This window comes from Dama dama, chromosome 29, assembly GCF_033118175.1.
Source record: "Dama dama isolate Ldn47 chromosome 29, ASM3311817v1, whole genome shotgun sequence".
In the NCBI taxonomy this organism is placed as follows: domain Eukaryota; kingdom Metazoa; phylum Chordata; class Mammalia; order Artiodactyla; family Cervidae; genus Dama; species Dama dama.
In genome coordinates, this window is record NC_083709.1 from 20,187,913 (window position 1) to 20,204,114 (window position 16,202).

Below are 16,202 nucleotides of genomic sequence, written 5' to 3' on the forward strand. Positions count from 1 at the left end.
ACCTGTTGCCATAGATATGTGATTGCATCATTGAATTAGAATCAGGATGTCCAGGGGTAGAGCTCAGGCTTCTAGATGTCTAGGAAGAGCCACGCCTGATGATGCTACCCAGCTAGGATTAAGTGTCAATTCAGTTCCAATGAATTCCTCCCACAGTTCACCTCTATAAGCACTAAGTAGCCATTCCAAATCATGGGTGAATAAGGAAAGCCAAGATTTTATTTTTTGGGACCAACATCTTGCTCAAAAAATATGTTTTGCAGCCAACAAAAATGTGTCAACTATTTGCATACGGTAACTTTAAGAACCAGTCTTTGCACCAAAAATAAATGGATTACACATGTCTTTGTTCTTGCAAAGAAACTTATTGTGATGGTTCTGCTGTGTGCTGGTTGATGGGTAGGGAGATGAATAAGTCTCAGGAGACCTTTGGAAGACAGAGATGGAAATCAACAATTGTGAATAATGAGATTAGTACCAAAGATAAGGGCAAGGTTCTGACATGGTTATTTCAGTGGCACTTAATCTTCAACATTCTACCTTCTGGATTATTATCTTGAACATACAAAAAAGTTTTGTTTTGCTTCTCCATAAGAGAAATCTTCTGTGAAGTGCATCAACATTTTTTCCCCCCAAAACTTTCACTGAACTGTGATTTAATTACTTTTACTAACATCAGTGATTCTCAGAACGTGACTATATGCAAGACAGCGGTATTCAAAATGGTCTATGGGTGTGAATTTGCTGTTTTAATAATTAGATATTTATTTAATGGAATAAAACCCATTTACTTATTCCATTATTATTCCATTAATAATAGTGTAATAGGAAGACACTAATTTTTCCACTTATGAAGATGATAGAAAATTCCCTTCTTACATAAATTTAAGTTTAAAAAAAGTGGAGTGAGGGCTTACCTGGTGGTCCAGTGGTTAAGAATCCATCTTGCAATGCAAAGGTCACTGGTTCGACCCCTGATCAGAAAGATCCCACATGCCCCAGAGCAGCTAAGTCCACGAGTCACAAATACTGAATCCAGTGTGTCTGAAGCCTGTGCTCTGAAACAAGAAAGGCCACTGCAATGAGAAGCCTGCACACCACAACAGAGTAGCCCCCATCCGCTGCAACTAGAGAAAGCCTCCATGTAGCAACAGAGACTCACAACAGCCAATAAATAAATTTTTTAAAATGGGGCTTCCCTGGTGGCTCAGGTGGTAAAGAATCTGCCTGTAATTCGGGAGACCCAAGTTTGATCCCTGGGTTGGGAAGATCCCCTGAAGAAGGGAATGGCAACCCACTCCAGTATTCTTGCCTGGGAAACCCCATGGACAGAGGAGCCTGGTGGGATACAGTGCATGGGGTTGCAAAGAGTCAGACACGACTGAGTGACTGACACACACACACAATAGAGAAAGAAAATAATAGCCCAGGAATACTCAGCTCTGGCAACGTTGTGCAGGCTTCATGTGGATGGGGTGTGTAGAGATTGAGAAACCGTCCACTGACTGCTTCCAGCCATTCATCAGGAAGCATGACTCCCCACTGAGATAAACAACATCTCCCAGCCTGGCATGCAGAACCCATTCTGCAAGTCTCTTGGTACTTATTTTTGAGTTGCTCTTTGCTCTTTTGAAGCCACGGTCTTCTTTAAGGCTCTTGAGCCTCCTTCTCTTGGCTTCTTGATCTCCTGAGATGACACCCTCCTTTCTGGAGGCCATCGAGAGGTAAAAAAACCTTTCCCTTGATTCTCCTAGACCTTGGAAGGGCTTTTGCTTTGTTTTCGTGGTGCCCTTCTCTCTCTCGATCTGGTTTTGTGTGTGACCAAACAACTATATTTAATAACTAACAGCTTTGTCTGGTACGTTCCTCAGAACTGTTCTCATATGGAGGAAGAAAGTTTTCTTCTTAAAGTCATATGCTCAGTCGGTCAGTCATGTCCGACTGTTTGTGACCCCATGAACCATAGCCCACAAGGCTCCACTGTCCATGGGATTCTCCAGGCAAGAATACTGGAGTGGGTTGCCATTTCCTGCTCTGGAGGATCTTCTGACCCAGGGATCGAACCCTCTTCTCCTGCGTCACCTGCCTTAGCAGGTAGATTCTTTGCCACCGAGCCACCTGGGAAGCCCCATCCCTGTCTGCCATCAACCTACACCTTAACGTCATAGTTTTCAAATTTATAATAGCTACAAATAAGACGATCAAGCTAGAGCGAAAGAGTAAATTTCAGCCCATCTACAAAGGCCTGGGCTTCAAAACCTTGCTGAGTTACTGCCTCCTCCAGGCAGACCCTGGGATGAGCTGCTGACACAGAAACAATCATTGCCTCTGCAGTACCATACTTGGCTTGTGCCTTATCACCCCACTATACTACTTCATTCCACCTCTGTAATAGTTATCTGTTTATACATCTTCTTCCCCTCAGATGTGAGCATCTGAAAGGCAGTGATCGTATCTTTATCTCTCATTCAACACATGTTTTCTGAATGCATACTGTATGCCGGCACTGGTTTAAGAACTGAAAAGTTGGGCGTAAATAATGCTGACAAAATCTTTCCCTCAAGCAGCTTGCTGTCTTTGTGTTTCCCACTGTCTATCATAGTGTATTAGTTATCTACCGCTGCAGAACAAATTACCCCAAACCTTAGCAGCTTAAAGCAACAAAAATTTCTTGTCTCACCCTGTTTCTGAGAAAGCCATGGAGGTGAAAGGACATCTAAGATTTTTTTTTTTTTTCAGATCCAAAATGTTGCTCAGGAATATGTGTGTATACATATTTATAATCCCATATATTTAATTTATATATGTATAATCCTATCTGGCAGAAGTCTGGGAGCAACTTAGCTGGGTTTTTCTGGCTCTGGGTCTCTCGTGAGACTGCTGTCAAGATCCCAGCCAGAGTGTAGTCATCTGATGTCTTGATCTGGCTGGAGAACCTGCTTCCAGACTCACTCACGTGGCTGTTGGCTGAAAGCCTCAGTTCCTCAGCATGTAGCCTCTCCATAGTGTGTTCATGACATAGAGGCTGGCTTCCCCCCAAATGAATATTCCAAGAGAGATAAAGAGCAAGCAAGCAGGGAACAACAGTGTCTTTTGTCTCATCTCAGAAGTGACACGCTTTCATTCATGCCATATTCTGTTGGTCACACAAACCAATCTCTGTAGAGTGCAGAAAGAGACTATGCAAAGGGGTGGGATCCTCTGGAGCCATCTTGAAAGATGGCTGCCACAGTAGGACAGTGGATGCTTAGTAACAGTCTGTTAGAGTTTTTACTGTTCATGGGTTTTCTCGAGGCCATTCCCTCCTCCAGTGAACCACATTCTGTCAGATGCAAAGAGTCAACTCATTGGAAAAGACCCTGATGCTGGGAAAGATTGAGGGCAGGAGGAGAAGGGATCAATAGAGGATGCATGGTTGGATGGCATCACCGACTCAGTGGACATGAATTTGAGGAAACTAGCTCAGTTGGTAAAGAATCCACCTACAATGCAGGAAACCCTGGTTTGATTCCTGCGTTGGGAAGATCCGCTGGAGAAGCGATAGGCTACCCACTCCCAGTATTCTTGGGCTTCCCTTGTGGCTCAGCTGGTAAAGAATATGCCTGCAATGTGGGAGACCTGGGTTCAATCCCTGGGTTGGGAAGATCCCCTGGAGAAAGGAAAAGCTACCCACTCCAGTATTCTGGCCTGGAGAATTCCATGAACTATACTCCATGGTGTCGCAAAGAGTCAGACACAACTGAGCAATGTTCACTTTTCTTTTTCTGGGAGATAGTAAAGGACAGGGAAGCCTGGCATGCTGTAGTCCATGGCATCACAGAGTTGGACGCAACTTAGCGACTGAAAAACAACAGAGCTTTTATCTCACCAATTCATAAGTCAAAACCTTTACTTTTGTTTAGTAGACTAATTTTTAGAGCAGTTTTACGTTTACAGTAAAATTAAGTGGAAACTACAGAGAGTTCCCACATGCCCCCTGCCCCACACATGCACAGCCCCCCTTAGAATCAACATCCCCAACTAGGGAGGTACATCTGTCACAACTGATGAAGCTACATTGACATCATTATCATCCAAAGTCCACGGTTTACGTTAGGGTTCCCTCTTGCTGCTCTGCATTCTGTGGGTTTAGACAAATTTGCAATGTTTTAGACAAGTGTGCAATGAAATGCATCCATCATTATAGTATCATACAGAGTGTTTTTACTGCCCTAGAAGTTGATCCCTGAGTCGGAATGATCCCCTGGAGGAGGGCATGGCAACCCACTCTAGTATTCTTGCCTGGAGAATTGCATGGACAGAGGAGCCTGGCAGGCTACATACAGTCCATGGGGTTGCAAAGAGTCGGACATGACTGAAGTGACTTTGCATGCATGCACACATTTAATAATAGGCACTTTAGTTTTCTACATATCTTTTCATGGCTCGATGGCTCATTTCTTTTACTTTTTTAAAAAGTCAAATAAATGACCATATTACTCATTGCATGGTTTTGGAGCATTTTCAATCTTCCACTAAACTTAAATAATTTGAATGGTTTACTCAGTTAACATGCTGCTGCCGTACCACATTAAAAAACTAATATATGTGTTTTGGGCAGACTTAGTAACTCGTCTTTACCCTATATTGTCTTTTCTTTTCCTTACAGTCATATTCGCTAGCCATCTTGCCAGAATCATTCAGTGGAGTTCTGCTTGTTTAACCATTGGTGGAAAATCTCTGTTTGAAACCATTGTTATGTTCTGTTTAGAACAGATGTTTGTGTAATTTACAAAGTAACATTTTGTTAAAAGGACTGAGCTGTCTCAGAGGAAGTTCTGTATCCTGTGTGTTTGTGGACAAAGGGACCTGTCACCTGTGGCACTTATTAGACAGAAGCCTCAGGTAGAGGAGAAGGGAGCTACTCTTTTTGTTTTTTTAAATAAAAAAAGTTCTTTGGACCAGGCCATGCACCATACAGGATCTTAATTCCCTGACCAGACAACAAACTTGTGCCCCCTGCAGTGGAAGTGTGGAGTCTCAACCATTGGACCACCAGGGAATTCTCTCCACTCGTTTTTTGTTGGGAAAAAATTAGAACTGTATGATTGCAGTTTGACCCACTCTTAAACAATGAGCCAGAAACAAACATGCAACAACAAAACAAGAGGCAAGTCAGTAGTCTTCTTGGCTGTGTGATTTTCCTCCTCTTATTCTGCCAACATTGAAAGTCAGCACAGACTTGACAATCAAGGGATGATGTTCTAATTAGTGGGAGTAAAAGAAAAGAAGTTTTGCCCTCATAACTCATTGGTTTAGGAAAATGTTTTCATCCCTAGAGGAAGGAAGAGGTCCTGATTATTTTGTTTTCCTCCTCAAGCTGAAAAATTTCAAACTGAATGGAATTAGCACTAACCCATCCCTTTACAAATCATGAAGTAGCCTCACTAGTCAATCCATGACTCTGTATTGTTTGCACTTAATCCTTTACTGTATTAATGCTCAACTTACACAATGGACTTCCTCAAGTTCAGGCAAGGTATAATGGAGTGTTGTGCCTTAGTAAAAAAGTTGCGTGCAAAAAAAATTATATCAACATCTTTTTGAGAGAATAGATTTACATATAATTGTCTGGTGAAACTGGAACGGTTAACAGAATATGGTTACACTTAATTAAACCTTCAAGAGAAATAGGAGGGGGTCAAACAAAGCCAATGAATGGAGAAGCCCAAGATGAATTTGGGATAAATGTAAGGATAATGGCGTTTCAGCCTGGGTATCTGCTGGTCCCTCCCGATAGCTAGGCTGCTATCCTTCTCATCATCATCTCAAGAGGAAACAGATCTTAGAGCAGGAGAGCTGATACTAATATTTAGGGACTTCCCTGGCAGTTCAGTGGTTAAGACTGCACCTTCCAATGCAAGGGCTGTGGGTTCAATCCCTGGTCTGGGAGCTAAGATCCTACATGCCTTTGTACCAAGAAACCAAAACATAAACAACAGATGCAACATTGCAACAAATTCACTAAAGGCTTTAAATTTTTAAAAAAATATTTGTGCAATACATGATGCTATGCCTACCACTCAGGCTCCTGAGGGAAATAAACTTTTCTCCACTGAGTTGCAACTGGCCAGCCAGCTGTTCTCATGAGAAACAAACAAAAAAGACAAAATGCTGCAAGAAGCTTGCATATTTAGGAGCAAAACAGGTTATAGATCATACTGTGTGGGAAGAGATAGAACATTCTGGAAAAGAAGATTTAGGATACATTAGAAAGATGTACATTGCGCAAGACAGTGGAAAATCAGGTTAACTCTTCAAAATTTGCTAACATTTGGGGGTTGATGAGAATGGTAATTGAATTTGTATTTCTCGACAACTTGTTCCAAGTTGTACCCGATGTTTTATGGAAATATTATGTAAGAGTTCTACTTAGCTGTTTTAGCAACAGTATCTTCAATAAAATAGAATAAATGAGTGGGAAAATGTTCCTCACTGAACAATACCTCTGGTGAGCTATGGCAATGCTTCATGATAGGTAATAAGGAGCCCCCGAAGCTGCTCCCTGGTGAACCCCAAGGTACCAAGGATCACAAACATCACAGCATCTTTTTTTTTAATTAAAAAAAATTTGGATATCTTTTGGCTGTGCCACATGGCATGTGGGATCCTAGTTCCCTGACCAGGGATTGAACCTGTGTCCCCTGCCTTGGAAGCATGGAGTCTTCACCACTGGATCGCTAGGAAGTCCTATCACAGCATCTCTACAAATGTTTTTTGAATACCAATTATTTCAACATCTGTTATTAACCTCTCCTGGCTCCCACATCTGCCTCCCTGTGCAGTGAACAGTTCTCCAGTTGGCAATACTTTCCCTGGCAGGGGGTGGAGATTGAACATAATATGGGCACATTATGGGGAAAAAAAGCCCTCCTTCATTTCTTATCTGCCATGCTGGGAGTCAGGGTGGGATGGCATCTCTTCCTCTTCACTGTCAGTAACCGAGTCAGTGGAGATGGGTGAGCTTGCTGGCCTCTGTAGCAGTCATCTGAAGGAGGCTTGAAGAAGAATTCTAGTGGAAAGATGACCTGGAGTCAGGACGTGGCGTCCTCACCCCAGGGTCTGTCCCTTACATTTGAAAACCTTTATCTATCAACTGAAGGGGTTGAACTAGACAATCCGTGAGGTCCATTGTGCTCAGACACTCAGTCGTGTCTGACTCTTTGAAGCTCCCTGGACTGCAGCCAGCCAGGCTCCTCTGTCCATGGGATATCTCAGGCAAGAATACCGGAGTGGGGTGCCATTTCCTCCTCCAGGGGATCTTCCTAACCCAAGGATCAAACCCGCGTCTTTTGCATCTCCAGAGTTGGCAGGTGTCTTCTTTACCACTAGTGCCACCTGGGAAGACCCAAGGTCCATTAGAACGCTGGTATTTTGCTGTTCCATTTTGACCAGGACATGGGGAGCCTTGAATAGTTTCATAGGATGAAGTGCTGTATTGTGTTTTCCTGTAAATCTAAACCCAAGGTCGTAAACTGGTGGTCAGCTCAGCTGTATAAATGTGTTTTATTTTTGTTTACACTCCCTAGTGGTTTTATTTTTCCTTTGTCTTCCCCTCCCCCCAATTAGTTGTCAACACATAAAAAAGGGAGATTTCTCTAAATCATTTCTGGCTTGTCTTGAAATTTTTGGATCTGTCAACACCTGGCCCTTGTTCCGACATAGCAACCGCTTGCAGATGGGGCATGCGCTGGTGGGTTCCCCAGGCTCACCTGGCCCACCTCCCTTCCCTGCCACTGTTAGAAGCTGGAGTTTGCAACCTCTTTTTAAAATTCTCTCCATCTCCTCCTGATCATGTGGGGCAATAGCATTTTGTAAAAGGCAGCCTACCCTAGCTCTCTCTGCTTCTGGCACTGGCTCCAGGAGGGTGGGTTTGTGTGGCCATGTGAGCTATTGGCATGCCTTCTGGCTTGTTCATGAGCACAGAGGTTGGGAGGAGAGAGGGAAGCTGAAAAGCTTATCACAGTTCTGAGATGCTCCCTACCATTCCACCTGCATTACCAATGTGCAGAAGGTATGCGTGGGGGGGGAGGGGTCGGGGAGGCTGCCACGTGAACATCCACATGCATCAGGGAGAGATGAGACCAAAAGAGCAAAATGGCTTTGGGAATTTTCAAATGTCTTTTCCCCTTATTGTTAGGTCCATGCCACAAAGGACGAGCAGGTGGCTGCTGTACCCAGCTGGGCTCCCTGTCGGCCCTGAAGCATGCAGTCCTCGGGCTCTACCTGCTGGTCTTCCTGGTTCTCGTGGGTATCTTCATCTTGGCAGGTAAGAGCATCCTTTGCCACCCTGGCCTTTAAGGAAGTGAGCAGGAGGTGAGAGCAGATGGGAAATGGGGAGCGGGAGCCTCTGCTCTTCATTCCCACAGTCAGGAGCCCAAACACGGCCCTTGTTACCATGGAAACCAAAAAGGAGGAAGCTGGCTGGTCTTTCCCACCAGGCATGATCCTGACCAGCATTGTTCATGTAATGTTGGATGAGCTGACAGGGGCTATGTGAGGGTGGGAAATCTCCAAGTCCTCGAGCAGAGACCTAGCCACTCTAAGAGGCTTCTGCCTTGTCCTGACTCATCATGTTGACACTGTGCATTACCCTGGACCTCCCTGGAGCTTTGTGCTGTGGTTTGTACTGAGCAGGCTGGTTCCCTTGTCCTGGGACATGATGGAAATAGTTACGAGACACTTCATTGCTGAGGTTAATCAGGGTTGTGGTCAACCTGCTGCCCCTCTGTGATTCTTGGGGGTGGGATGAATTTGTCCCAGTTCAGCCGGGCTCTTCTCCCCAGTTTCTGCTTATGGAGTAGGCTGGTGATGGTCTGGATTTTAGACCACGTTCTCTAGCCAGGAAGAAGCAGAGCTCATGGACTCAGGAAGGGATCAGGTGGAGGATCCCATGCTTTGAGCAGCCCAGCTCACACACAGGTCATCCCACTGTGATGGAGATGGTGGTCTCTCCTGACTCCCACCCAGAGGGAGGGATGCTCAATTCCCACCTATCTCTATGAGATATGAAAGGCTTGACAAAGTGAGGCCAAGGCATCAGCTCATTTCGGCATCATTCATCTTACGTGAGTGCCTACTTTGTGTCAGATTCCATGCTAGGATTGGAGACACTGATAAATAAGACCCAGGGGCTCCCCTCCAGGAGTTCCCAGTCTAGGGGACAAGGCAGGAGCACAGAGGCAGAGTCCTGTCTCATGGAAGAATACAACACGGACTATGATGGTGCCTGTGAAGTTGACACACAAGTGCTGTGGTGACCCAGTGGAGTTGCAGACAGAGGAAGTGAGGGTGTTGCATGGAGATCCTGGTGGGGAGTGTGTGGGGGGTTAGTCAAAGAAAGTCTTCTGACAACCCAGAGCTGACTTGGAGTACCAAGTGGAGTCCTTGACGTAACTCTTAATTCGTGCCCTTAACTCTGAGGCAGGAAGAGTTATCTGCAAGGGGTCACCCTTGCAGATGACCCTTCAGGAGTGATCCCTGGTCTTGTGTCACCTTCTGTCAATGAGTCTAATCACTTGGACCCTGTGCTGGGATATTCAGTGCTGCCTTTGCCCTCAGATTTCCACACCCGGAGCAGAGGGTATCACTAGGGGTGGTATCTGTCTCATCAACCATCAACTTTGACCTGGGGGGAATAGCCAAGAGCAACAATGAAAGAAACTTATGATTCATCCCAGGGACCAAGAGATGATGTCCAGCCAAAAGGTTTTTTTTTTCTTTTTGCACATGTTCTTGGGCTTCTCAGTAAGAGATTGGGATCTGGGTTTTGTGGGCTTGGCAGCCATGACCATAACAAATTTCCAGAATTTTTGGAAAGTGTTTTAGCGCAACAGGAAAGCTGGGCTATGGTGTTACAACTACTCGGCTGAATGAGAATTTTTAGGTAATGGAAGAGGGTCTGGAGGTGAGAGCCAAGCTGGTGGGGACCCTGGGGCAGGTCCCTGGAAGGCCTGGGAGGCCTGGAAGGGCATCGTCTCTTGGGCAGAGAAGGGTTGCTGGGGAACGAAGATTCCCTTCTTGTGTTTGACAGGCTGCCAGGTGGGAAAGGGTGGGCATAGTTCTGTATGGTCTCAGAGGGTAGAACTAAGTGAATGGGTGGATTTTGTAATGAGACAAATTCCCATTCAAAACAGAGGAGGGTTTCTAACCAGACGGGCTACCCAGCTCGACACAGAGAGTTTCATTTTTTTTTTTTTCCTCCTGGGTTGGAAGTTGAATGGGATTTACAATGACCATTCTGGAAGTTTCGGAAAGGAAGGTGGCACATGATTTCCTAATCTCATGGAAAAGTTGCCTTGCTTCCTTAGTTATTCTGTGTGGAAACCTGGGGAGGATATTGATTATCATAATTACCTTTGAACCTGAAGTTCATGAGTACCAGATTGCCTGTGGGGGATGAAGATTTAGGGGGTGGATTGGAACCGATCTGATGAAGCAAAGTGTTGGACTTTATCTCTTGGCTCTGTAGCCTGGCCACTGTCACCTTCCCAGGTTCTTGTCTGGAAAATCATGTGGGCCTCTGCATGGGTTTCCCAGGTGCTCAGTGGTAAAGAATTTGCCTGCCAAGCAGAAGACTCGAGTTCGATGCCTGAGTGGGGAAGATCCCCTGGAGAAGGAAATGGAAACCTCTTGCCTGGGAAATTCCATGGACAACCCATGGGGTCGCAAAAGAGTTGGACACAACAACTAATCAACAACAACAGCCAATAAAGGACTACCGTCCCCAGCTGCCTCTCCCTTGGAGAGGGGACTTAGGAATGTGATGGATAAGCCTGTGGTTCTTCAAAGGGGCTCTGCCTGAGCTTAGGTAGGAAGTTTCTTCCAATTGCCCTGATTGGAGACCTCCAGGGATGCTCCTTTTAAATCCCAAGGTGATGGGGAGGTTTATGGTTCAGAGTAAACCAGAGCTAGTCTGGCCTCTGGTAGATGTCCTGCTGGGGCTGCTCCCTCTTTGGGGACAGAATGTGTTCTCCAGTCCGTGCAGAGGTCATCTGGCACAGGGTGGGCTGTGGACTGGATTGTGTCCCTTCCAAAATGTATATATGAAGCTCTAACCCCTAGTGTGATGGTATTTGGAAGGTGGGGCTCTAGGGAGCTAATTAGGTCATGAGGATGGGGCTCTCATGATGGGATTGGTGACCATATAGGACAAGAGGAGAGAGATACAGAAAGAGAAAGACAGAGATCTCTGCCAAGTGGGGACAGGGAGACAGGACCCTCTGAAGCCAGTAACAGAGCTCTCACCAACAACCAAATCTGCCTGTGGTTTTTTTGGCTGCCCTGGGTCTTTGTTGATGCATGAGGTCTTTCTCTGGTTGCGGTGTGTGGGCTTCTCCTTGCATTGCAGAGCATGGACTTTAAGGACACACAGGCTCAGCAGTTGCAGTTTGTGGGCTCTAGAGCATGGGCTCAGTAGTTGTGGTGTGCGAGCTTAGCCGCTCCGTAGCTTGTGGAATCTTCCCAGGCCATGTACAACTAGTGTCCCCTGCATTGGCAGTCAAATTCTTAACCACTGGACCACCAAGGAAGTCCTGCCTACAATTTGATCTTGGACTTCCCAGGGTCCACAACTGTGACAAATCAATGTCTGTTGTTTAAGTCACTGGTATGGCCTATGGTATTTTGTTATGGCAGCCCTAAGCTAACTAAGACAAGAGGAGTTCTGTTTGAACCACTCTTAGGCTTCAAAACCTCCTCATTACACAAAGCTTATACATCTGACAACTGGATGCTAAAATCATCCACTGCAGTAAGTGCCATCTCTGAACACCTGATGGATAATATCTGATTGTAGAACAAATGCTTGTTCTTACTTCAATATTAAAAAATTAAAATCTCATTACATAAATTCTTACTCTTTTTTTTTAAAGGTTTTTCCAATGTGGACCATTTTCAAAGTCTTCACTGAATTTGTTACAATATTGTTCTGATTCATGTTTTGATTTTTTGGCCATGAGGCATGTGGGATCTTAGCAGCCCATCCAGGGATCGAACCTGTACCCCCTGGATTGGAAGGCAAAGTCTTAACCACTGGACTGCCAGGGAAGTCCCTATAAAATAGTACTCATAAAACTTCTCATGGGCTTCTCTCAAGTTCTTGGTTTATCCAAGTATTAAAAATAAAAGCAAATACTGTACCTGTGTTTATGCAACATCTCAGCATCCCCTCTCAGAAGGTTAATCCAGCCATTACCCAAATTTTGTTTTCAATTGAGCTTTCTACCCAATCTACCTAACTATCCATCCCCCTCCCTGCCAGCATCCTCTTGGGAGCTTTCCTCTGACACTTCCACACCATCACTGGGTTCTATGCCCACGGGATTCCTTCATTTCCCAAGGAACCAGCATCAGTCCATTCTTCCCAAATTCCTCGAAGTCTTTCTATGTCTTCAACTCATTTTATTACCTGGACTGGTGGTTCCCTATTATGTTTCCATTCTGTTCTGGGTTCATGTTTTAGACAGTACAGACTACCAGGCTTTAAGTTCATGAACAAGAGAATTGAGCTTAGATGGTCATGTGGTCAGAAAGTCCTCCGTTTAGCACTTTAGCAAAGATGTCCCCTGTGATGGAGTTCAAGAGTTAGAGGAGGTTCACCCTTATCCATGACTGTGGTGAGACAGCGCTGTGATGATAAAGGTGGTCATCAGGACCTATGTCTTCTTACCCTTGTCCGCCATGGCTCCACTGAGAAATCTGAATTCCCATCACGGCAATGATACAGCAGAAAGGGGAACATGTGGGGATCTAGTTTGGTGGAAAGAGGGAGCGTTCCAGCAATGCAGACTGCAGAACTGTACCAGCAAGAGCTCCTGGTGAAATATGGGCTCCTCTCATGCCTTAATTTAATCCTTTCTTAACAGCAGAAGTCAGTTATTGCCATCAACAGCCTCAGGAAGTGCTTCACTTGCACGTGAGTGCTCAGTGAGTGCAGGACGAGAGAGTCAGCCCTGGTGTCTTAGTCTGTTCAGGCTGCCCTGACACACTCCCACAGACCAGATGGTCTGAAAAACAAGCATTATGGCAGGGCAGGGGGGATAGGAAGGGAAGGAGATGGTGAGAAGAATTGAGAGAGTAGCACTGAGCCATATGCATTATGATGTGTAAAACTATTAGGTTGGTGCAAAAGTAATTTCGGCTTTGCCTTGTTGAACTTTGCCACTTGATATTGGAACACATTCTTAAATAAATGTGGTTCTGTTATTCAAAAAAGAAGAAAAAAGAACAAATTAAACCCAAAGTAAGGAGCAAAATTAAACAAACAAGCAAACATTAATTTCTCACAGTCCTGGAGGCTGGGTAGTCTGAGTTCAGGGTGCTGGCACATTCTGTCTAATGAGAGCTCACTTCTGGTTAATAAATGGCTGTCTTGCTGTATCCTCATGTGGAGGAAAGAGCAAGGAATTTCTCCGGGGGCTCTTTTATAAAGGCACTAATCCCATCCAGAGGACCCCACCCTCATGACTCAATTGTCTCCCCAAGGCCCCACCTCCTTGATGGTAATACCTTCACTTTGGGGGTTAGGATTTCAACATATGAATTTGGGAGGAACACAAACATTTGTCTATAGCTGGGGAATAAAAGATGTAATTTTTGCTCTGGGAGGATTTAAAAACATAACACACACATGCATTAGAACAGTATGATGTAGTAGCTCATGCTCATGCCAAATTCTGCAAAGGAGAGCCTGGTTCTGGAGAGCTGGAGGGTTGGGGCAGCGTCAGCTTGAGAGAGCTGAACACCAGCTAGTCCAAATGTTGTTTTAACTGAGCCCTCCTTTTCTTTTTAAACTTTTATATTGGAGTATAGCCAATTAATAGCTTCCTTGGTGGCCCAGTGTAAAGAATCTGCCTGTCAATGCAGGAGACGTGGGTTTGATCCCTGGGTTGGGAAGATCCCCTGCAGAAGGCAATGGCAACTCACTCAAGTATTCTTGCTTGGGAAATCCCATGGACAGAGGAGCCTAGCAGGCTATAGTCCCTAGTGACTAAACACTAATAGCCAACTAACAATGTTGTGATAGCTTCAGGTGGACAGCAAAGGGACTCAGCCGTACATAAACATGTGTCCTTTCTTCCTTGAATTCCCCTCCTCTCCATGCTGCCACATAACATTGAGCAGAGTTCCCTTTGCTATACAGTATAGGGCCTTGCTGGTTATCCATTTTAAATACATCAGTGTGTACATGTACATCCTGAACTCCCTAACTATCTCTTCCTTACATCCTTCCCACCCAACCCACTGCAAGCGTAAGTTCCTTCTCAAAGTCTGTGTGTTTCTGTTTTGTAAATAAGTTCATTTGTATCATTTCTTTTTAGATTGTGCATATAAAGGATATGACATTTCTCCTTCTTTATCTGACTTACTTCCATCAGTATGACTGTCTCTAGGTTCATCCATGTTGCTGTAAATGGCATAAATGTTTTATGTATTTATTTGACTGTGCCAGGTCTTCATTGCTGCACAGACTTTTTCTCTAGTGATGGAGAGTAGTGACTATTCTTTAATTGTGGTGCCCATGCTTCTCAATGCAGTGGCTTCTCTTGTTGCAGAGCAGGAGGGCCTCTAGGCCTGAGGGCTTCAGTTGTTCTGGCTCACGGGCTCTAGAGCACAGGGTTAATAGTTGTGATGCACGGGCTTAGCTGTTTTGTGGCATGTGGGATCTCCTGGACTAGGGATCTAACCCATATCCCCTGCACTGGCAGGTGGATTCTTTACCACTGAGCCACCTGGGAAGCCCTATTTCATTCTTTTTTATGGCTGAGTGATATTCCATTATATTTATGTGCCACGTCTTCTTCTTCTTTTTTTTTTTTCATTTACTTTTATTAGTTGGAGGCTAATTACTTCACAACATTGCAGTGGGTTTTGTCATACATTGACAGGAATCAGCCATGGAGTTACACGTATTCCCCATCCCGATCCCCCCTCCCACCTCCCTCTCCACCCGATTCCTCTGGGTCTTCCCAGTGCACCAGGCCCGAGCACTTGTCTCATGCATCCCACCTGGGCTGGTGATCTGTTTCACTATAGATAATATACATGCTGTTCTCTTGAAACATCCCACCCTCCCCTTCTCCCACAGAGTCCAAAAGTCTGTTCTGTACTTCTGTGTCTCTTTTTCTGTTTTGCATATAGGGTTATCATTACCATCTTTCTAAATTCCATATATATGTGTTAGTATGCTGTAATGTTCTTTATCTTTCTGGCTTACTTCACTCTGTATAATGGGCTCCAGTTTCATCCATCTCATTAGAACTGATTCAAATGAATTCTTTTTAACGGCTGAGTAATATTCCAAGGTGTGTATGTACCACAGCTTCCTTATCCATTCGTCTGCTGATGGGCATCTAGGTTGCTTCCATGTCCTGGCTATTATAAACAGTGTTGCGACGAACATTGGGGTGCAAGTGTCTCTTTCAGATCTGGTTTCCTCGGTGTGTATGCCCAGGAGTGGTATTGCTGGGTCATAGTGCCACGTCTTCTTTATAGATTCCTCTGTCAATGGAAATTTAGGCAGCTTCCATGACTTGGCTTTTGTAAACAGTGCTGCAATGAACATTGGGTTGCACCTCTTTTTAGATCACTGTGTTTCAAGCAAGTCTGTCCTTGACTTTGCAATCAGAGAACAGTGTGCTCAGAGCCCATATCCCTTAATACCGCAGATGACTGATAGCATCATGCGTCTTGGAATTTTAAGTGCGATGCCCTCAACCTTCCCTGGGACCCTGGCAGAAACAGCATGTGCAGTGCCCTCCGGAGCTTACTGGGAGGCTGGCCTTGAGGACTGTGTTTGTTCTGTCACGTAATGTCCATGAAGAGGACCTGTAGAGAGAGTTTTCTGTCTTAGTCTCAGAAGGAGAAGTACTTATCCTGAGGAATGAGTTTGTTTTCATCTGAAGCAGGCTGAGGATCTTAAAGTAATTAAAATCACTTTCAGGGAAGTAGTTAATGCAAACTGAGAGCTGCTATCATCCCCTTGTAGGATGTGTGAATTTGTAGGCAATTAAAATGGGAACCTGGAGACCTTTTTGGTCCACCCACAGCAAGTGTATTGACTTCCTGGAAAGTGTTTTTTCTGCTAGTCTCATTTTTGCTTTCATTTAGCACATCTAACTTGTTCTTCCTTTATATTGTTCTCATCTCCTGTTATTTAAGAG

At 44.8% G+C, this 16,202-nt stretch overlaps 1 protein-coding gene across 1 annotated transcript in view; it reads left to right on the forward strand.

Annotated features, from left to right (window-relative positions):
* The window catches only part of SCARA5 (scavenger receptor class A member 5), a 129,340-nt gene that overhangs the window by 20,939 nt on the left and 92,199 nt on the right, over positions 1-16,202 (forward strand). The window contains exon 3 of the mRNA XM_061132878.1: positions 8,180-8,308. Coding sequence (XP_060988861.1) covers positions 8,180-8,308 — 129 coding nt within the window. The remainder of the gene's footprint in view (positions 1-8,179; positions 8,309-16,202) is intronic.